The 23,035-nt window shown below is 44.5% G+C and overlaps 1 protein-coding gene across 1 annotated transcript; it reads right to left on the bottom strand.

Moving 5' to 3' along the window:
• Nucleotides 1-2,365: 2,365 nt before the first annotated feature.
• CMTM2 (CKLF like MARVEL transmembrane domain containing 2) lies at nt 2,366-12,076 on the bottom strand. Its single transcript, XM_046682043.1, has 4 exons — nt 11,780-12,076; nt 11,481-11,639; nt 3,093-3,194; nt 2,366-2,620 (listed from the first exon to the last, which is right to left on the bottom strand). Exons 1-4 carry the CDS (start codon nt 12,011-12,013, stop codon nt 2,366-2,368), a joined length of 750 nt encoding a protein of 249 aa, XP_046537999.1. The 5' UTR covers nt 12,014-12,076.
• Nucleotides 12,077-23,035: the final 10,959 nt, after the last annotated feature.

Raw genomic sequence — 23,035 nt, 5'->3', positions numbered from 1 at the left:
CCCTTCGTTAGATGTTAGAATCTTTGTCATAGTTTTTCCTGCCCTCTCCTGCTCATCACCCTCCCAAGAACTGTTGTGAGCTTCTCGCCCTGTTTACAGTATCTTTTGTGTTAAGGAGCCAGGACTCATCTTTATTCTGAATGACTTCGTTGGGACTTTTCAGACTCTGCATTTGGACCAGATCTACGGGTGATATGCCCCGCTCCCAGGCCACTCCCTGCTCCTGGGAGACACTCACCTAATGTAGTTTTACTCTCAAGGGGCTTCTTCCTGCAGTCTGTGGGTGACCACACCCTGTCCTGGGGTCCCCTTCTCAGCATGTTGGGTGGCTGCCTCCAGTCATGCTCAACCCCAGCCCAGTCCCAATTGATGCTTTCTGTCTGGGTGGGGAGACACTCTGCCTGCTTCAGAGAGCTGCCCCTACAGGTTGAGAGGAGCAGCCACACAAAGGAGTTTAGCGAGGTCTGCCCTTTCCACTTGGATTCTGAGCACAGTCATATTTAGCTTACATTTTTAGATAAAATTTACATATGATGAAATGCTCAGATCTAGAGCATATAGTTGAATGTTTTAACAGATGTATACACCTGTGTAACCAGTTCCCCCAGTGAAGATATAAAACTTCCTCAGGCCCCACAAGTTCCCTCATTCCCCTTTGTGATGAATGCCCGTCCTCCGTCTCCTGAGGTCACCACTGCTGACATTCCTTCCACCATATTTTCCCTGGTCTTGAACTTCACAGAAATGGAATCATATGGTACATCCTTTTTTTGTGTCTGGCTTCTTTCACTCACTATGTTGTGAGATTCATCATTATGAATATTTTTTTCATTATCTTTTATCATTATTCATCATCATGTTCTATCAGTAGTTTATTCTTTTTTATTGCTGAGTAGTATTCCATTTGAATTCCATGTGAATGTAGCACAGTTTTTCTCCCTTTGGATATTTGGGTTCTTTCTAGCTTTTTGGCTATTATGAACATTCTAGTGCACTGTTCCTCTTGGCTAAATACCTAGGAGAGGAATTCTGGGTCTTATGGCAGGACAGTGTGCATTTTTGAGTTTTTCTCTCTAGTGTGACTGCCAACTTCAGTAGGGTTGCCTCACCCTTCCTGGCCAGCAGGGAGTGGTGTGGGGGCTACAGAGGGAGTAGGGAACTTGAGGGGTAGAGGCGCTGTGGCTGGGGCCAGTGGCAGGGCACAGCCATCCCAACTTCCGGCTCTGCCTGCTTCACTCCTGGCTGCTGCCCCAGCCGCCCGTCTTCCCCACTGAGTGACAGGCAGCAGCCTCCTTCCATCTGCACTCCCTTCTCAGCAGCAGTCAGGTGTGTGATCTTCTCCTGGTGGAAGCAGACCCTGCCACCTCCCCCTTTCAGGGATCCCCAGAGCACTTAGAACAAAGGCCCGAGTCATTACCGTTGCTCCCAAGGCCCAGCTGACCCTCCCAGCCTGTCTCTCACATAATCTATGGCTGGGCTCAGGGCTCCCTGTTTCCTGCCCTCCTCCCCACACCTCCTCCCAGCTCCTCATGCATCAGTTTGGGACCTTGTCTCCCCCCCGTGAGGATGACCCTTCTCCTGCCAGGATGGCTGGACTGTCCAGTGAGAATGCGGCCCTGACTGAGGCCTGTGCGTGGGTACCGTGGCTCTAGGGCCCAGCTGGGCCTGGCTCAGGGCTTATGCTCAGGTCCTTCCTGGAGGGAGACACTGCAGGTCCCAGGGGGCTGGCTGGCCATCTCTGAGGGAACTGTCCCCCTCGTTCCTCCTGTGCCCATCCTGCTTGGCCCATTTACCAACCCGACTCCAGCTCTTGGAGGCCCCAAGCCCTGAGGAGATGATCCCACCCCTGTGGACCTCCTCCAGAGTACACTTCAAATGAAGACCAATGCTAAACCGCAAAGTAAGAGTAAGGAAGGCCAGCAACCTGATTCTTCCTATAGCAACTACCTCGATACTTTAAAAAAATGTAAAGTAAAAATACCGCTGTGAAGAAAATGCATCCTTTCATTGTCCAGTCTCTTGTTTTCCTCTGGCCCCTTTGGCTGGTCAGTGCTGACAGCTGGTGTCGCCCACACTTCTGGTCCCCTAAACCCCCTTGCCCTGCAGCCTGTGAGCTCCTCTAGAGGCGGTGCTCCAGCTTCGCTCTCTGCACCAAAACTTTCAGTAACTTTTGTGGAATGAGCAAAATGGTGTTTCCATTAACTTTAAGTATTAAAATCCATTTGAAGAGAAATTTCTTTTCCAAGCAAAGGTGATTATTAAAATGGAAAAGAAAAGCATTCTAGAGAGAAGACAAGGAAGACAGTGGAAATATGTTCTGTGGTAAAATACGCCGCCACTCCTGATGGCGGGCGTCGCCTCCGCGTCATTTCTTGCCTCCCTTCCCCTTGTCCTTTCCCTTGTCTGCTTCCTTCGGCTTTTCCGCTTTCTTGTCTGCTGGTTTTGGCTCTTCCTTTGGCTTTGCCGCCCCCGGTCCCTGTCCTGGTCCCTGTTCTGGTCCCTTTGCTCCCTCCTTTGTTGGAGGAACCAGCACATGCCTTTTGACCTTCTTGCCTTTGAAGTGTTTTCTTTGAAGACATACATCGATTAAGGCAAAAAACCCAGCCAGAGCAATAAGGATCTGGAAAACAGAATGATCCTCGTTACTTTTGCTTTCATTCCGAAGCTGGCATAGTTCCTTCCTTGTTTCTATCGCCAGCAGGTGCTGGTTAACACATCCCCTCATCCCCTCAAACTATCAGACCAAGAGACCGGGAGTTCACCCCTCCTCCATCCTCGGCTGCCCTGTCCCCACCGTCCTGTGGTCTCACAGCTTTCTCTCTCTCTCTTTAAACCAGCCTGGGTGGGGCCCTTTGTCTCTGGGGTCAGCAGCTACCAGGAGGAAGCCATTAGCTTGGCTGGCTCCCTGGACGTCATTTTTATTTACATGGCTTCTCCACTGGAAACATTCACCAATTTTACTTTTAAACTTTGCTTGGATCCCAACATTTTGTGAAAAGATAAGAGGCCCTTTCCGCAAAACAGGGGAAAAGAACCATTCTCCAAAAGAGGTGACTTCTGAGCAAATAAACAGCCGAGCATGGAAAACTCACCAGGGCAATCAAGTAGTTCATCGGTATGCTCTGCCGAGTTTGCACAGCAAAGGCCACGGCCCCCCCAAGGAAGATACAGGCGAACAGGTCATTGAGAAGGTCCTGAAAGCCAGGGAGAGGGGAGTCAGCCCAAAACAGAGCCAGGCCTCCCCGCCACCCCCTCCCCAACCCTCCCCGTACCCCCCCTCCTCCCCGCCGCCGCCCTCCCCTTGCATAGCTTCCTCCAAAGGGAATGATTTTCAAACTTCTGCCTGATTTAAAACATATATATATATGAAGATAAATGTACACCAGGCTAGGTGGACATACCTGTGGCCCCCCAGCTGGGCTCTCTGAGTCAAGACTCAAAGTCCAGGAGCTTAACTGCTTTCACGGGCTCCCTCCCCTACCATCTTGTCTATGAAATCACACATTTAGTGGCTAGTTGTGTTTTTTTCTTTTTCTCCAGTACTCATTTAAATAAATGCATAACTATCCTACTTAAAGATGTCTGTCTTGAGTGCCACCCCACATCATTTCTCTGCTCTCTGGGCCAGCTCCTCTCTCTGGATCTGGGGGCCAGCTGTGTTGCTGGCAGGAGGCTCTGTTGGACTCTGGCCCCACGATTGGACTCTGGCCTGGCAGCTGCCTCTTCAGCCCCTTGTCTTCCCTGACCCCCCACCTTACTTCCTAGACCCCCCTCCCCTCTTTGCAAGGCCGCACTACTTCCTCCATCATCAACCTTCCTTCCCATCCCTTGTGGCCTCAGTCTTACCCTTGTACCATACTTGTCTTCCTCACCCTACTGACAAGGTCCAGAGGTTCCCAGACTGGGCACAAGGGCTGCCTTCTACGCTACCTTCCCCTCAAGTACCACCCAGTGTCGCTCCCTGGCACAGCCAAACTTCTCAGAGTTGGTCAAACCATGGTTACAGCATTCCGGCTTCCTCCCCATTGTTCTAGGGGTGATGCCAGCCCAGAGCTTGTGCACCCTCTTAATCCTATGGGGAGCAAATGACTGCAGCGATGGACAATGCCCACTCTTCTCTTTGGTTTCTATGGTGCCATTTTCTGTGGACTGTCCTTCCCTGGCCATTTTGTCTCTGGCCTTTCTTTTCCTTTTCAATCTTTTTTTGAATTTTAATACATTTCAAACATACAGACAATAATAGAACATCCCATCCCCACTCGCACCTCCAGCAGCCATGAACCACTGAAATTAAACAGATGTTAATGTCTTGCAAAAACAGAAGTAAAACTTTGTGGCATGAGCTGCAGTCTCAGCATTCGCTCCCTTTTCCTGCCCGTCTCCCAGAGGCACCCACGGGTGGGAGGTTGATGGGCAGTTTCCCCAAGTGTGCACTAGTATTTTCCTCCATATCATATATTCATGAACAATATATACCATTTTGTGTGTTTCAAAATTTAAATAAAAGATATCTTCTTGCACACTTTTTCAAGTTTTTGAGATTTATTCATTTTAAGAAATGTAGATTGAATTCATTAATTTTAACTGATGTATTCTACTGTATGAATAAACCAAACTAGAGGCATTAGGTTGTTTCTACCTTTCAGGAAATTATTATTACAAACTCTGCTGCAATGAACACTCTTGTCTGTGCCTCCCCTGCACATCTTCTCCTCAGCTAAGTATTGCTAAGTTTCTCCCTAAAGTGCTCGTGCCAATTTCCACTCACTCGGCAATGTATAGGGGCTCCCATTTCCCAAATCCTTGACAATGCTCAGGATTACCTGACTTATTTATTTTTGTCAATCTGATGAGTCAAAACGGTACCTCACTGTTGTCTCAATTTTCAGGTCTCTGGTTACTAATGAAGCATTTTTTTTTTTAAAGATTTTATTTTTTCCGTTTTCTCCCCACAGCCCCCCAGTACATAGTTGTATACTTTAGTTGTGGGTCCTTCTAGTTGTGGCATGTGGGACGCCGCCTCAGTGTGGCTCGATGAGCAGTGCCATGTCCACACCCAGGATTTGAACTGATGAAACACTGGGCTACGTGCAGTGGAGCGCTCCAACTTAACCACTCGGCCACAGGGCCGGCCCCATTGAAGCATTTTTTAAAACACGGTTTAGGTATTTGGTTTTCCTGTCTATTCATATCCTTTATCCCATTTTTCTATTGGCTTGTTTTTAAAAATTTTGTTTATGATGTCTTCTGTTGTAAGTTTTAATTTTAAGGGGATACATAGTTTCTCTTTCTCTCTCTTCCTCTCCCTTTCTCTCAGTCCCAAATACATTTATTAAATATTCCATTCGACTGTTTTATAATGCAACGTCTGTCAAACACCAACTTTGCCATATGTATGGAGGTCTATTTCCAAGTCGTCTTTTGATTCCTGTATTAGTCTGCTCAGGCTGCCATCAAAACACCACACACTGCGTGGCTTAATGACAGACGTTTATTTTCCCACAGTCCTGGGGGCTAGAAGTCCACGAGCAAGGTGCCAGCAAATTTGTTTCTGGTTTGCAGGCAGCTGTCTTCCTGCTATGTCCTCACATGGCCTTTCCATGGTGCATAAGGTGGGGGTGGGAAGGCTTGAGGGAGAGAGAGTGGGGAGAGGAAGAGGGAGAGAGAGGGAGAGCTCTGTTGTCTTTTCTCATAGGGACACTAATCCTATTAGATCAGAGCCCCACCCTTATGACCTCGTTTAATCTTAATTACTACTCTTGAGGCCCTATATGCAAGGACAGCCACACTGGGGGTGAGGATTTCAGTATATGAATTTTGGGGGGACACAGACATTCAGTCCATTACAATCCCATTAGTCTTTCTGGTACCAAAGCTTTTCACTGGGTGAGTCCATCCTTGGAATTCTTTTTATTCTTCTGTAAGAATTTTAGAATTTTAGAATCACCTTTATAGATTACTTTGGAATTAAATTGCCATCTTTATGATAGTACCTCTTCACACCTGTGAATGTGGTACGTTTCTCCATTTATTTAGGTTTTTCTTTCCTGTCCATTAATAAAATGTTATAATCTCTACGTAAAGTCTTACACATCTTGGAACAGATTTATTCTCAGACACCTTGTAGTTTCTGTTGCTGTTTTAAATGGTTTCTTTGAAAAGCCACATTTTTTCATTGTTCGTTGCTAGCATTCAGGAACACTATTGTTTTTGTCTCTGGTAACCTTGAAGAACTCACATAGTTCTAGTAGTTTGTAGATTCTCTCAGATGGGGGCCGGCTCCGTGGCCGAGTGGTTAAGTTCGCGTGCTCCGCTGCGGCGGCCCAGGGTTCGGATCCTGGGCGCGGACATGGCACCGCTCGTCAGGCCACGTTGAGGCGGCATCCCACATCCCACAACTAGGAGGACGTGCAGCTAGGATATACAACTGTGTACAGGGGGTTTTGGGGAGATAAAGCAGAAAAAAAAAAAAAGATTGGCAACAGTTATTAGCCCAGGTGCCAATCTTTAAAAAAAATAAAAGATTCTCTCAGATGTTCTGTGTAGAGAAGCATGTCATCTGTGAGTAATGCTGGTTTTCTCCGTCACACTCCATATAGCTTTTGTTTTTCTTGTCACAGTGTGCTGACTAAGATCTCCAGCACAATGTTGAGTAGAAGTGAGGACAGGAGGCATTGCTAAAGAAACATCGCTAAAGTTTTACTGTGAAATGCAAGGTTTATTGTAGGTTCAGGTAGATACCATTATTAAGACAAGGAGGTTCCCTTTTTTCCTAGTTCGCTAAGAGTTATCTAAAAATGAGTATTGAATATTATTAAATAGTTTTTCTGCAGCTTATGAGATGATGAAATGGCTTTCTCCCATAAATAAAAGATGGTGAATTACACTAACAGAACTTTGAAGACTAAACCATCCTTACATTCCTGACACATACCCTGCTTGATCGTGACGTAGTGCTTGCTTATATATTGCTTGGTTGAGTTTGCTAATATTTTACTGAGGATTTTTACGGCTATATTCAAATAAGATTGGCCTATAGTTTACTTTCCTTTTAATGTCTGGTTTTAAGATCAAGCTCTACCAGATAGTATAACATATTATAAAGACTTTAAAAGAAAAAAAAAAAAAGAAAGAAAACAGACACAGACCAGTGTAACCAAATACAAAGTTTAGAAATGAACCAGGCATATGGCATTTTAGCATTTAACAAAAATGCCATTTCGAATCAGTGGGGAAAAGATGTACTATTCAATAAATTAATAAATCAAGTGATAGAGTGGAACAGCTGGATAGCCATCAGGATATAGCTATATACTAAAATGACTCCACATGAATCAAAAGATTTAAATGTAAAAAACTAAAGTGCCAGATGAAAACATGGATGAATTATTTTATAACCTGTTTCTCTATTTCTTTTTGAGTCAATTTTTGTAAGTAATATTTCTTCTGCAAAATTAACTATTATCTAAACTTTCCAAATTATTGGCATAAAAGTTCATATTTTCCCTGTGACCTTCAAAATCCGTTCTTGACCTTTATACTAATATTGTTCTTTGTTCCTTCTTTCTTTTTTTCTTGAGGTCTATCTATGTACTTTATTAGTCTTTTCAAAGAACTGGATATTTGGTCTTATTGGTCCTCACTATGGATCTTTGTTTCCTATGTTCTTATCTTTGGCATTGCCTTCTTCTTAATTTCATTATTTTGTTTTGTTTTGGTACCTTCTTGAGATACGACACTTGAATTGTTAATTTTTGGTCTCATTTTCTAATTATATAGATTTGAATTTGAATTGTTTAGCTGCATTCTACAGGTAGTACTGGCAAATACTACATATAACTAAATCCCTATATGTTTGTGGAAAACATTATATTTCCCCCCAAACATATGGGCTTTTAGTTAAACTTTACTGATTGATTTCTAATTATGTTGCATTGAAATTAGAGAATGTGGTCTGTATGATACCAATTTCTTGTTATTTGTTTACAGTTGCTTTGTGGTCTTATTGAGGATAATTTTTATGATTGTTCCAAGTGTGCTTGAAAAGAATATATAGCCTGTTACTGTTGAGTGTAGGGTTCTAGATATATCAGTGGATCAAGCTATCAGTTACTGAGGGAGGCATGTTAAATATCCCACTGTGGTTGCTACTTGTCAATTCTTCCTTATAATTAAATCTATTTTTGTCTTTTATATTTTGGGGCTATATTGTAAGGTACATACAAGGTCAGAATTGCTATATGTAGTGATCCTCTTTATATACTGTTTTGCCCCCTCTGCCACCAGCGAGGAATGTGGCCAGGAATGTGGGCAGTTTTCTTGTTGGCCACTGACAAGCTGGGGAGTGAGGGACAGCAGGTGGATAAGTTAAAATGCCACGATCCTCTCTTACCAAAATTCAACAACTTCTTTCTTTCTTCATTAAGCATTCCTCTGGTTGTTGTAAGTTTTTAAAAATAGATTCCAGAGCTCTGAAAAAGTTGATTCTGACAGTTTTTTCTAATTGAAGTATAGCTGACATACAACATTATTTCAGATGTACAACATAGCGATTCACTGTTTATATACATTCTGAAATGATGACCATGATAAGTCTAGGAACCATCTGTCACCATACAAAGTCATTACAATATTATTGACTATATTCTTTATGCTATATATTACATCCCCATGACTTACTTATTTGATAACTGAAAGTTCATACCTATTAATCCCCTTCACCTATTTTTCCCAACTCTCCACCCTCCAACCCCCCTTAACCTCTGGCAACCACGTGACTCAGACAGGCTTTTTTTATTGAGTTCATAACAGTTTACATCAATGTGAGAGTTCAGTTGTACATTATTTCTTGACTGTCACCACATAAGTGCTCCCCTTCACCCTCTACGCCCACTCCCCACCTCCCTCCCCCTGGTAACCACTGAACTGTTTTCTTTGTTCATGTATTTGTTTATACTCCACATATGAGTAAAATCATCTGGTGTTTGTCTTTCTCAGACTGGCTTATTTTGCTTAGCATAATTCCCTCCAGGTCCTTCCATGTTATTGTAAATAGGATGAATTTGTCTTTTTTCATGGCTGAGTAGTATTCCATTGTATATATATACCACATCTTCTTTATCCAAGCATCAGTCAATGGGCACTTGGATTGTTTCCATGTCTTAGTTATTGTGAATAGTGCTGCAATGAGCAAAGGGGTGCATACGCTACTTTGGATTGTTGATTTCAAATTGTTTGGGTAGACACCCAGTAGTGGGATAGCTGGGTCATGTGGTAGTTCTCCATACTTTTTCCATAGTGGCTACAACAGTTTGCATTCCCACCAGCAGTGTATGAGGGTTCCCGTCTCTCCATATCCTCTCTAACATTTGTTATTTTCAGTCTTAGTGATTATAGCCATTTTAACAGGCACAAGGTGGCATCTTAATGTAGTTTTGATTTGCATTTCCCTGATGATTAGTGATGTTGAACGTCTTTTCATGTGTTTATTGGCCATCTGTATATCTTCTTTGGAAAAATGTCTGTTCATCTCCTCTGCCCATTTATTGATCGGGTTGTTTGTTTTGTTGTTGTTGTGGGTTTTCTTTTCAAGATTTTATTTTTCCTTTTTCTCCCCAAAGCCCCCCGGTACATAGTTGTGTATTTTTAGTTGTGGGTCCTTCTAGGTGTGGCATGTGGGATGCCGCCTCAGCATGGCCTGACAAGTGATGCCATGTCCACGCCCAGGATCCGAACCGGTGAAACTCTGGGCTGCAGAAGCGGAGTGCGCGAACTTAACCACTCAGCCACGGGGCCGGCTCCTGTTTCTGTTTTATTGTTCAGTTGTGTGAATTCCTTATATATTCTGGAGATTAACCCCTTGTTAGATATATGATTTGCAAATATTTTCTCCCAATTGGTGGGTTGTCTTTTGGTTTTCATCCTAGTTTCTTTTGCCTTGCAAAAGCTCTTTAGTCTGATAAACTCCCACTTGTTTATTTTTTGTTTCCCTTGTCTGAGAAGACATCACATTTGAAAAGATCCTTTTTAGTTCAATGTCAAAGAGTGTACTACCGATATTATCCCACGGAAGTTTTATAGTTTCAGGACGTATCTTCAAGTCTTTGATCCATTTTGAGTTTATTTTTATTTTTCTGTATGGCATGAGATAGTGGTCTACCTTCATTCTTTTGCATGTGGGTGTTCAGTTTTCCCAACACCATTTATTGAAGAGACTTCTTTTCTCCAGTGTATGTTCTTGGCACTTTGTTGAAGATTAGCTGTCTGTAGATGTGTGGTTTGATTTCTGGGCTTTCAGTTCTGTTCCATTGATCTGTGTGTCTGTTTTTGTCCCAGTACCCAGAGCAGCAGGAGGACTTTCAGGGTTCATTGATTTTTCATCTTGCTGGGACTAAGTATCTTCTCAAGCTCCGTGGCTGAAAACTTGTCCTCTGCCTGTCCCATTACTTTGTCCTCTGTTTATTCCTTTCCCAAGAGTCTTATTTGGCCCTCTTCTCCTTTCTCCCTATACTAGGGGTCCTCACCTATGCCACTGAGACCTATGAACTCCTGGTCCCTAATAACTTTTAACAAGGAGGCAGGTTAGCAGGTAGTTAGGGACTCAGACTCTACTGACAAAACTGGATTTGCATCCTTTTTCTGCCACTTACTAGCTGAGTTTCCTGGGGGCAAGTTACTTGGCCATTCTGAGCCCATTTCATGTGTAAAGTGAGTGAAACAGTGAGCATAGGGCTCTGGAGGCATGCTGTGAATGTGCAAAGAACAAGGGGCTTTGGGTAACGGGGGTATGCTCTGTGATCACACAGGTGACAGGCAGTGATTCAAGTCCATGAGGACTCAAGCACTGCATCAAGCGCTGTACGTTTACTCCTCAGATACAATCCCATCAGAGATTATTACTGTCCTCACGTTACGGATGTGGAAACAGAGGCCGGGAGTGGTTGGGTAACTTGCCCAGCTCAATTCCGTTCCAATGGATGACTGCTTTGGGCTGAACATCCTTCTGGGCTTAATTAACATTCTATACAAGGATAGTCACTGGAGGTCTAAAGCTGCTTTGGAAGTGATTTTTTAAAAATCCTCATTTTATTTTACTGATTTATGGGAAGATTGATTTTCTTTTTTGAATTCTGGGGATGGAGTACCTTCTGGGGTGATCTCTCCAGTCAGGTGTGAGCTGGAACAGGGCTTGGGAGGAACAGCTGGTTGTTATACATCTCCTCCTCCCAAGGAGGGCAAAGCTTCGGGAGAGCAAAGACCCCTTCGTTGACCACCAGGTAAGTAAGTGGCCCCCGCTTCCAAGTCAGGCGTTTACAGAGCCTTTTCTACCTAACTTCAGTTGCCCTACCCCAGCCCCAAAGGTGCTCAGCCCATGCCCGGGGCACACATATGGGCGGTGACAGAACAGTCACTTTCAGGGTGTCAAGACACACGCGTGAATGCACACCAACCTCAGGCGCTCCCCACCGCCCCTCACTTACAGCAATGGGCCACAGGACGAAGGGCAAGTATCTGTTGATGGCGAAGGTGTAGATAACGAATAAGAAGCTGAAGATGGATATCTCCATGGTGATGATGAGTGTCAGGAGGGGGTGAACGATGCTCCCAGTGAACATTATCAGCGAACCTATTAGGCAGCCCTGCCGGGAGACATGCTCCTGAGCCACGGCAAAGGGCTGTCACGGACTCTTGGAGCCCCTCTGGAGCCCCCTGGAACCCGCTCCCTCGCCCTCTCCCCCTTGTTGCACCCCCTGCTCCCTGGGATACCAGCCCAACTTACCAAGCTCAGGATCTTGACCACGGCGTGCCCCATAGACCAGAACTCTTTATTGCTGTCCTTGAGTTCCCACTTGTAGCGGCGACATCCCTTCCTCGTGCCCACTTCATCCTTGGGCTCCACCTTCTTTTCTGGTGGCTTCTCCTCCACCTTCTCATCTTTCTTGTCCGGGGGTTTGGCGCCCGGAGGAGGGGCCGCTGGGGCTGCATCTTTGCCCTTTTTGCCTTTGTCAGCCATCTTTGCGGGGGAGTTCTCAGCTTCTCACGGCCTGCCCAATCTCTCTTGCTGTCCCCGGACAGGCCTGGCCTTTGAGCGAGGCTGGTGCCCACCGACCTGCTCAGGGGCAGCGCTCAGCCAACGGCCGGTCCTGCGAACGCCAACGCCTGGCGCCCTTTCCGCGCGCGCGCGCGCCGTCTCACCGCGCGAGTCTCCCCTGTGCGGCCCAGCGCGGGTTCCAGGGACCCACGGCCGCCGGGCCCGTCCACCCTCCACGCAGGAGTCCCCGCCCCACCTCCGGGCCCACCACGGGGCTCCCACCTTCGCGCGTGGCTCCCCTCACAGTCTAGCGAGGCCTCGCAAGGTGGCCCCGGGGCTGTAGCCGCTGCTCCCGCCTTGGATCCAGTTGGCTGGGACCAGGGCCGGGTCAAGGCCCTCGCCAAGGGCTCCTGGGGCAGCGGCGCCCAGCGCCCCTCGGGGCATGGGCAGGTGCATGAAAATGTAACTCGACTTTTACACAAGGTAACACGTGAAGCAGAAGTGTTCCCGACTTAGCAGCCCTGATTTTATGATCATATGTAGGCCGAAACGGGTGACAGCATGCGAGCTCAGTGGTGGGAGGGGTGAGACACAGACGCTTACGTCTGTGAGGGTGCCTGCGTGGGTGCCTTTGAGGACACTCGCTTGGGTGCCTTTGAGGATGCCTGCGAGGGTGCCTTTGAGGATGCCCGCTTGGGTGCCTTTGAAGCTGCCCGCTTGGGTGCCTTGGAGGATGCCCGCTTGGGTGCCTTTGAAGCTGCCCGCTTGGGTGCCTTTGAAGCTGCCCGCTTGGGTGCCTTTGAAGATGCCTTCTTGGGTGGCTTTGAGGGTGCCGGCTTGGTTGTCTTCGGGGGTGCCTTTGAGTCTGCCAGGGCAGGCACAGGCTTAGTTTCGGTACTGAACCCCAGGAATTTTTTCAAAATATTCCTTATCATCTTGGTAACCAGAATCCCATCGATGACAGTCATGAGTACTGCTGTGAGACACAGGATCTGTCAGACACAAGGCCATATGTGGGGAGGGAAAGGCGGGGTTATTCTGCAGCTCAGCAGCAATTCGTCTTCCCTATCCCCCATACCAGGCCGGGGCTTCCCACGGCCTTCTGTCTCCCTCTGACCTTCCACTACCTTCTGGTGTCTGCCCAACTGGCTGCCGCAGCCCATTCTGCCATTCCCAGAGAAAGGGATTTTGGCAATGGTGGGTTTTGCTGCCAGTAATGACCTCACCTGAAGCCTGAGGCACCAGGAAAGGACCAGAGAGGGGCACTAGCTCTAGGAGGCCTCAGGTCCAGGTGGGAGCCTGAGAAGGCCTCTCAGTGGAAAGGACTCTTGCGCTGTGTTTGAAAGGGCAGGAAGGAGTTTCCAAGGAATCTGGGGTGGCTGAGACCTCTGAAGCTGGTAAGGGAGGAGGCAGAGTTGAGGCTGGGGAGGTGCAGGATCTGGGACTTGATCAAGAGGCGAGGTCGGGTGCCAGACTCAGAAAGCCCACTTGGAGTAGCCATGAGGCTCAGGGAAAATGAACAACCAGGCTGGAGGCAGGGAGACCAGTGGGGAGTGGGGGCACTCTGCCATTCAGGAGAGAACTGACAGAGACCAGGGGTGGCAGGCAGAAGGTGGTTTGCTGGCTGAGTTAGCAGATGGGGACCAGCAGACCACAGTGTCTGAGATCCCTGGTGCTCCTCAGCTCCTGCCTGTCTTGGATATTTCTCTTTATGGTCACTTAATCCCTGGCTACTTTAATGAACTTTTCCTAGGGAGGTGTTGCCCTAGCTAATCTGTGAGCTACCCTAGGGGGAAGGGACTCTATCTCCAACACTGAGCTCAGGCCTGGCACAATCCAATAGGATTGACAAATATTTACTAATGATGGAATGAATTGAAAGAATTTAAACTTTTTTTTCTGGATTAATTTCTGTTCCCATTGCTTAACTTCTTAAACCAAAGTCTCGCCTCCCCACCCGTGACCCCTCCATCAGCCATTTCTTGTGCTCTTCATATAATGAGGATTTGAGTCCCAGTTTGTCCCAGCCTTGTGACCCAGGGCAAGGTATTTAATCTCAGTTCCCGTATCTGTAAACATGAGAGTTGTAAAGATTAACTTAGATTGTACCTAGCCTGGTGGGGGGCACATGCTGGGAACTTCCATCCTTCTTTCCTAAATAGGCTGGGTCACTCACTTTTGACAATGCACTTTTTTCCCCCCTACAATCATTCTTTTCATGTGCTCTTAAAATATAATTCTCTACTCTGGAAAAGTCAAAGTCCTATTTATAGACAAGAACATCTTGCTGGAACATTTCAAAAAATAGTGTGTACGATTCTCAAAAGGGTTCAACAGACTTGTTTTTGTACCTATTTGGAGAATGAGTATCACAATGAAGATTTTCATGAGCTTAGAGTTTGTGCAACTTCACATCTTCTGAAGAAGTCAGTGCAAGAAAGAGAAGGGGCAGTGGGGGGACGTTGTTCTATAAATGAAACAATGATGGTCTGACAGTTTCCTGTTTCAAAGAGTCTTGAAATACTGATCTTAAATGGAGTCATGAAGGCCTCTACTTACCCCTCCAAGATAGAATAAATGCCTTCTTTCCTTTTCTTGCATGGCCAAGACAGCAACTATTGAAAGGAACACAGCTGAAATGCAAGTATTGATAAGATCCTGTAATACAGAATTAAAAATTGTCAATTTTACATGAAAATGTAATTTCCTAAAATATTTAAATTGGTCAACTACCCATCTAAGGATGGATGCCCTTTTTAAACTTTCCTTTTGATTACTATGAAGAAGAACCCTCAGCAGTATACTTCTTACATCTTCCAGAGATGTGAGTTTATGTGATTTTAAGATTCTTGGATAGGACTTTGTCAGCAGCAGTAGGTTTAATTTCATTAAAGAATACCATAAAAAAAAGCTGACAACTTTTCCATCAGACTTTTCTTAAAGGGCATAGGAAAGTGGGCATGAAAAAACCTAGAGGTCTGGGGGCCCAGCCCAAATTGGCCTTCCATAAATATGATTTCTTGAAGTCTTCTATTTTAAATTAATGTAAATTCTGCATTATATTCCATACTACATTTGTTTTAATATAAAAATAAAATTTTAGGAGGCCAGCCTGGTGGTGTAGTGGTTAAGTTCATGTGTTCTGCTTTGGTGGCCCAGATTTGCAGGTTTGGATCCTGGGTGTGGACCTACACCACTCATCAAAGCCATGTTGTGGTGGCGGCCCACTTACAAAATAGAGGAAGATTGCGACAGAAGTTAGCTCAGGGCCAATCTTCTTCATCAAAAAATAAATAAATAAAATAAAATAAAATAAAATTTTAGATGAGCACTTTACTGATTTAATTCCACTCCCAAATCTGTAGGTAGAACCAATACTCTGGAAGTTAGGTCATATTTATTCTATAGGTTGACGCGTGCCAAGAAGGTGGGAACCCCTTTGAGGAGCAGACCTGGTATTCTGGAGTGAATGCCTGTGCTGTTGACTTTTGCTTTTTTTTTTTTTTTTTTTAAGATTGGCCTCGAGCTAACATCTGTTGCCAATCTTCCTCTTTCTTTTTTTTTTTCCTCCCCACAAAGCCCCTAATTGCAAGTCATTCCAGTTCTTCTATGTGGGATGCCGCCACAGCATGGCTTGATGAGCGGTGCCATGTCCGTTCCTAGGATCCGAATTGGTGAACCCTGGGCCACCAAAGTGGAGAGTGCGGACTTAACCACTCGGCCGCAGGGCCGGCCCTTGCTCTTTTCTAAGACCTGGCCAGAATTGAGTCTGTCCTGACATCTGTAGGCTATTTGTATCCTTCCTTCTGGATTTCAGTACTGGGTTCTTTAGCGGCTAGGCTAGTCTGCTTCTTTGTGTGCTAGACAAAGGGTGAGGATGAATGGATGGAGGTGCACTCCTGAGTATAAGCAGAGACTGGGCTTTGGTAGCTGAGCAATAACGGAAGAGAGGGTACTCAATGTGTCAGTGACCCCAGTGTGTGGGGAGGGGAAAAGCCTAGGGTGATAAAACCACAATATGGCCCAGATATCTAATTTGAACATTTAAGTCTTTAAGTCTTGGTGGCTTGACTTGGTAGTGTTAGTGTCTCTCTCAGCCTTGGTGCACTTGCCCAAACACAGCAAGGAGCCCTGCCATCCAGTGCATGGAATCATAATGGCTCTAATGGACCTCTGCAATGTGCCAACATTTCCCAGGCATTATCTCATTTAACCCTCACGAACACCCTCCAAAGTCAGTGATGTTATGATCCCAATTTTAAGAGGACGTAACAGAGGCTTAGAGAGGTTGATTAAATTGCCTAAGATGGAATATCTGTCACGGAGTAGGGTCAGAACTCAACACATTATTGCCTCCCATCAGGGACACCCAAATAAGAAGGAAATGAGCTATCCCCCTAGGTTGGAAGCGCAGCATCCATCTTTGGCATTTTCTGTGGAATGGGTCATAGAGGGTCAAAATGGTATGGGACAAATAAGGCGAGAATGTTTGTTGTTGATGAACTCTTTTGGCCTGCCAATTCCTAGATGTGTGACCTGGGGCATGTTTTATCACCCCTCTTTGCCAACATGCTAATTTTTAATATGGGGGTAATGATTGAGATTCATTGGGTTGATCAGAGGATTAAATGACATAATGAATCTGAAAGCATCAATTAAGCTGCCTGGCATCCAGTGCATCCAAATGTACATTTGTGATATCTACTTTCAAAATATGCACATATAGTAAACTTTCTGCAAACTTCAGGTGTTGAGGTTGGTGAGCAGGGAGCCCTATTGAGCAATGTGACTTGCCTCTTGAAGGGCACTGATGTCTGTTATCTGGGTGCTTGGTGGGTAACAGTGGAAGGGGGACATGGAGCAGGGCTAGTGAGGGTTGAAAGTAAGTTCCAGCTGGGTTCTGTAGGGTGAGGAGAGGTGGGCCCAGAGTGGGGCAGGTACAGCGATTTGCAGCGTTTCAGGAAGCTTAGCATCTGAGGATTGTGTAAACCAAGACATTCAAAGATGTGATCAGGACTCTTACAACTAAGAAGTGGAATGTAAACTTTTTAAAATAAAAATTAACTAGCTGTAGTCATAGACCATTGAGAATTTGGATGAAAGCACATTAGTAATGATGATGATAATAAACCAAAGACAGACTAGGCCTCGCTAGTCAATCATTGACTCCTTGTCATAATTCCATCTCCTTGTTGGACTACTGGATGTTATAGTTTACTCCAGTCCTTACTTGCAAGGAAGTGCTCTCCTGAACTCTCCCTTGAAGCTAATGTTTACCTTGAACCTAACATTTCTATTGTAGCTCACATTTCTTGAGCACTTACTATGTGTCACGTACTGTGCCAAGGTGTTAATATGTGATCTCATTTGATTCTCACAACAAACTCGCATTATCCCCAGTTTACAGATGGGTAAGCAACTTGCATGAGGTTGCTCAGCCAGTAAGTGACTATGACCCTTGGCAGTCTGATTTGAGTGCCTTAGGGCCCTTCTTCTGACTAAACACCCTCCCTTTTGCCTTAGACACACACCCTCTTGTTGGCCTTGTCTTTCACAGAGAGAGAGAGATATTCTCCCTGATGGGGCAAAATCGTAGCTGAGCTGTGCCATGTGCAGTAGGACTTCTGATTTCCCCATAAATGCTGTCCTTACTCATCATCTTTTTCTTTCCCCTTTGACCAAATATCCTATTAAGTAGCCCCCTCTGACTAAACTGAGAGATGGGTTTGTTACTTGACTATTATTTTTCCATAAAGCTCCCAAACTGTTCTCTGACATAAACAAAATTGTGTAGAATTATAACTGGGAAAGAAAAAGATGCTTTAATGGTGAATGCTTATTTTTGAAAACCACTGAATATTAGAAAAAAAGTTAAACATTTACAATTTGTTTTACCAAATGTGGTATTTGTAACAAGAATTCATATACAATAAATATTATTTGTTATTCAACTAACTGCAACTTTCATTGGTTCCATTTGTGCCTGGAGTTCTCCAAACACATGGCAGAGCCTGATCAGAAATCGCCAGAATTGCTGTTTTTCATTAATCTTATTTGAAGGGGACATCTAAAGCTGATACTTGTTACTTATAAATGTAAAGATATTGCTGGTAGTTTGGGAATCATCACTTCTATAGAGTTTAAGTTTAAAATATATTTATTATGTTCTTTTTTAAAGAAAGTGCTTTCTATTGGCAAAAACATCTGCTTGACCAGAACTCAGTTTCTTTGATAATATTTTTTACAATGTAGAAGTATTAAAAATATGAGCTATTTACAAGACAATAATTACAGTTCATACTTTTCTTGGGTATATTGACAGATGACACTAGACTAGAGTGGGTAAAATGGAGAACAATGTCTGTAAATGAAGACAGAGATCCCACCATGGGTGAGGTGAGGAAAGCCGTGAGAAGTGAGAAGCTGCAACTGAGACTAGGTAGGTCCCCAAACCCAGGCTCCATGACCTCTACAGAGGAGGGCTTGCCAAAATACGGTCCCAGAGCCCACAGATTTCAGCAGGTCATCTGTATTGGAGGCCAGTACTCTTTGAGGCTGCCCTGCTGAGGGTCTGAAGCCCTTATTTATCAGACTTGCTATCTCCCTGCTGGGGACTTTCACCCTTAGCCCTTTGCCAAACAAGAATGGGTATAGGGTAAGAAAGAATTCTATCCTCATGTGAGCCTTTAAGGAGACTGCCACTTAATGTCAGAACTCCTTACCCTAATCCTATACCTCCTGGGCACCAAACCATCTTGCTTGGAAAGAAGGGCTGAAAGAAAGTGACAGCTGTGCATGCTGGACACCTCTAGTGTGTGGGTAGGCCAGTGAGCCTATGCAGAACCCTGAAACAGTTGCAGTGTGAAATGGGCCATGTGTTCTCTGGCTTCCCGTGCTGACCATTCGATAAGATCTCAAGTGATTTCTGTAGCTTGATGCCAACACATCTCCAAGTGAACCTACTCTTTGAAGTATCAAGTTGTCACCTCCTAGGCACCAATACTGTCACTAAATCAGCACATTCCTGCCCTACCAAGGCCTCCCTATTACCACCCAGTGGTAGCTCTTTACCCCTCTGAGCAATCTTATATGTACACGTCCTTCATCTTACGGATCTGAAAGGGCAGATAAGACAGGAAGGGACAGGCGAGGAGAAGAAAACAGTTTTGAATCTTGTTTTGATGGGTCCTTTTAAAAACCTTCCAAGTCAACTAGATCACTCACCATCTGGCCAACTGTGTAGGATAGCATGTGGTTTCCTAGTACTGCTAGTTAGTTGAGCATCAGAATAACTGGGCAACCTTCTTGGTAAGACAGTTTCTCAACTGTGAAGCTCCTGGGAGCTCACCAGGCATATCCATGTGCTGTTCCAGACCCTGGCCCATCCCCTGGAGGATAGGAGCAAGAAAAAGGCAGGGGCTCTGAACCGTGCTCTGGGCTTCCATAGCTATCCAAAGAAAAGAGAATGTTCTCACCCAAGGATGGAGGTAGCAAAAGGGGGCCTGGCTTTATCAGTTGACCAAAGGCCTGCAGCTCTACAAAAGCTGGCCTGAGCTGCCTGTAACCAGGCAGCTGCTGTGGGAGCAGCTCCTTTCCCAGGACCGTCACGGTTCATGCTTAGGAGACCCACCTCTTGCCTCTGTCTGAGACACCTCCTAGACACTCCTCCGGGGCCCTACAGCCTTGAGGCCTCTCAGCTTTGTGGCGGTGGGCCTCTCCTGAGAGGGCCCTGGTCCTCCTGCCCACAGCTACTGACCTTGGTGTGGCGGAACCCTCGGCCACCCAGCCCCAAGGGCCTGTGCACGGCCCCAGGACAATCAATTCACCTTTGGCTCCATATTTTAAGGAAGCCACGAGGAAACAGAAGTTACAGAGAACATAAAATTTACAGAATCTAAGGCGGACAAAGATGTAGGGAGGGTGGAGACAGAGAAACCATCACAAGGTAAAAGGGCATAAAGGCTGGAAAGAGTCTGGGCTTTAGAGTCAGGTAGACCTAGTCTCAAATCTGAGTTTCCTTGTGCCTACATATGACCACGGCAACTTAATCTCTTTAAGCCAATTTTCTCATCTATTAAATGGGGGGTGGGGGATGATTACAACCTCATCAGGTTGTTGTGAGGATTAAATAAGGTAATATATGTGACAAAGTATCCGGCACATGGTATGTGCTCAAAAACAGTTACTTTACCTTCCCTTCTTGCAAAGTCCCATGGCCAGAGATTTAGTTTCCCCTCAGAACCTCTCCATGGTTGCAGCTCTCCATAACTGAGAGGGTCTTCCATACGTCCAATTAAAGTTGCTCTTATTTTGCCTTTTCTGCTTCCTGTTGCTTGGCACTCTGTGGGACAGAGTGAGCTCAGCAGCCTTTTCAGAAAATCCCTCACATACTTGAAAATGTTTTGAGTTTTACTTTAATAGCAACCAATACTACCCTAAGGTTAGAAAAAAGTACTACAGGGTCCGGCCCTGTTGTGTAGTGGTTAAGTTCATGCACTACACTTCAGTGGCCCAGTGTTGTGTGGTTTTGATCTGGTGCGGACCCACACACCACTTAGCAAGCCATGCTGTGGCAGGCGTCCCATATACAAAAAATAGAGGAAGATGGGCACAGATGTTAGCTCAGGGCCAATCTTCCTCAGCAAAAAGAGGAGGATTAGCTCAGGGCTAACTTTCCTCAAAAAAAAAAAAAAAAAAGGACTATAAGGAAATGGGATGTGGAAGAGGCCTGAGCTGGGAGTTAGGATTGTTCATAGTGCAAGATAAAATGATAAAAGCCCCCCAGCTACCTTATGGGGTCTGATGGACATTTGTAGTGAATGTTAACTTTGTGCCAAGCTTTGTGCTATTTGTTTTAAACACATTTAAATGTTATAAGAACCCTATGAGGCAGTTATTATCATTACATTTTTCCTTCGCTGAATTTCCTAGATGGGGAAACTGAGCTAAAGTTCACACAGCTAGTAAGGGCCAGGAACTGGGCCTATGTCTGTATATGTGCAAAACTGTAGTTCTAGTCTGTAAGGATGCAGAGCCTCAGGCTCCACAACAAATAGGATTTGAGACCTGAGGGATGAGCTTCGGGAATCTTTCAATTGGTAAATATGGAATTCTGGAAAATGTTACTGAAGAAGGCTATGCAATATCTTTTCCTGAATACTCCACCATATGGCACCCATCGGGGTATGGACCCTTAACACACATGAAAATGTTGACTCCTGCAATCTTTCAGGGTATGCGTGACAATTTTCTGCAATGTTGACTCTTGCTTTGGGGGAGATGTTTATAATCTGTTGAAAGGGTGCTGTTTAAAAAGCAGAAGCATGTGCTGTTTTACAAGCAATAGGTGAGAAGTGTGTTTACCTACTAAATATACTAATTAAAATTTTCTTTAGGACAAGCTGAAAAGTACCGTGTGATCAGTGCCATAATGAGATGGAAGTAGGTGTGTGTGGTGCTTGTCTTGTAGACAGAGGGGGCCAAGGAATCTTTCTGGGTATTAGGCTAGTTTCTCCCCTGGGACTAGGGCAACACCCTAACTGTTACAGCTCAGCCATGTCCTTGTCTAGAGAGACAGCTCTGTTGTTTTTACTTGAGGAGAGCCTTTCTCTGGGGCTGAGGGCAAAGCTTATATTCAGATTATGAACATGAACACTTACAAGTAAGGGCCAATCTAAATAAGTCAGCAAGTGGTGAAGGGTTAGCATATATGATAGAATAAAAAAAAGAACGATGAGTATTTCCAGAATTGTGACTGCTATATACCACTCATGGGCTTTGGCAGTGATGAAACAAGCTAATGCTCCTATGAGAAGACCCTGCAATAAAAGAAACAGGATTTGTTTTAATGCACATGGGCTTTAAAAAAAGACAAAACTATAAATTGTCAGAAGGTAAATCTGATTATATTATAATTGCCTGTATTGTTTTGCACATACATTTTATTTTTAAAATTTCTTATATTTTTAAGAAATGAAATAATACATGCAAATAATAAAAATGCACAAGTATAGAAGGGTAAAAAAATAATGTCAATTTCTTTCTCATCCCTCAACCAACCCTTGTCTATCTCCTTAAAAGTAACCACTGTTAACAGTGTATGTTTCATACCAGAAAGAAAGATGTATATACAGGTAAAGTAGAGTAAAGACATACTGACTTTGATGGAAAGAGTAAGGTAGAGCCCAGCTTGCTTTCTTTCCAAACAGCTGCTGATTATCCCAATATTATTTACTGGGAAACACCCGGATTTTCCCCACTGATCTGAAATCCAACCGTTATCATACACTAAATTCTCAGATGTATTTGGGTCTGTTTTGAGACTCGTCTCTTCCATTGAGTTGCCGATTTCTTCTCTAGTACTTTTGAAATTACAGGCAATTTGTTTTGCGTTGTGTGGTTGTCTGGCCTAGCCCCCCTTTCGGTGCTCATTCTCTGAGTATGTCTCCTATGTTTGTCTTGGTCAAGTCCCTCAAACTAAGCCTGTCAGTATTTTAATTGGCATTTCATTTAACTTATAATTTGGAAAGATTACAAAATTTAGTCTTACCATTCAAGAGCAAAGTATGTCTTTCCAGTTATTTTAATGGTTTTAAAATATCTCTCAGAATTTTAAAAAGCTTTCTTCATATAGGTCTTTCAAATTTATTTTACTCAGTCTTAGATATTTATCATTTTGATTGCTGTTGTAAAGGGAAATATTTTATTTTAAGTGCTTGTTTTCTCATTTCTACAAGTTAGTGGATGAAAACGTAAAGGAGTTTGTAGAAATTATCTTGTACTAAATTGTTTTCTAGTTGATTTTGAGTTTTTTTAGATATATGCTCATATCAGTTGAAAGAAAAGTACATTTTGCCTCTTCTTTTCAAATATTCTTATTTCTTTTTTCCTGCCTAATTGTGATGACTAGTGGTTCCAGAAAAATATTGAATAACAGCATTGATAGTGGGCATCCTCTTTGTTCCTCTCTTTTTTTGGTGAGGAAGATTGGCCCTGAGCTAACAT

Source organism: Equus quagga, chromosome 13 (assembly GCF_021613505.1).
Source record: "Equus quagga isolate Etosha38 chromosome 13, UCLA_HA_Equagga_1.0, whole genome shotgun sequence".
Lineage (NCBI taxonomy): Eukaryota > Metazoa > Chordata > Mammalia > Perissodactyla > Equidae > Equus > Equus quagga.
Note: the sequence above shows the minus strand (reverse complement) of the source record. Positions and strands in the feature narration are given on the sequence as shown.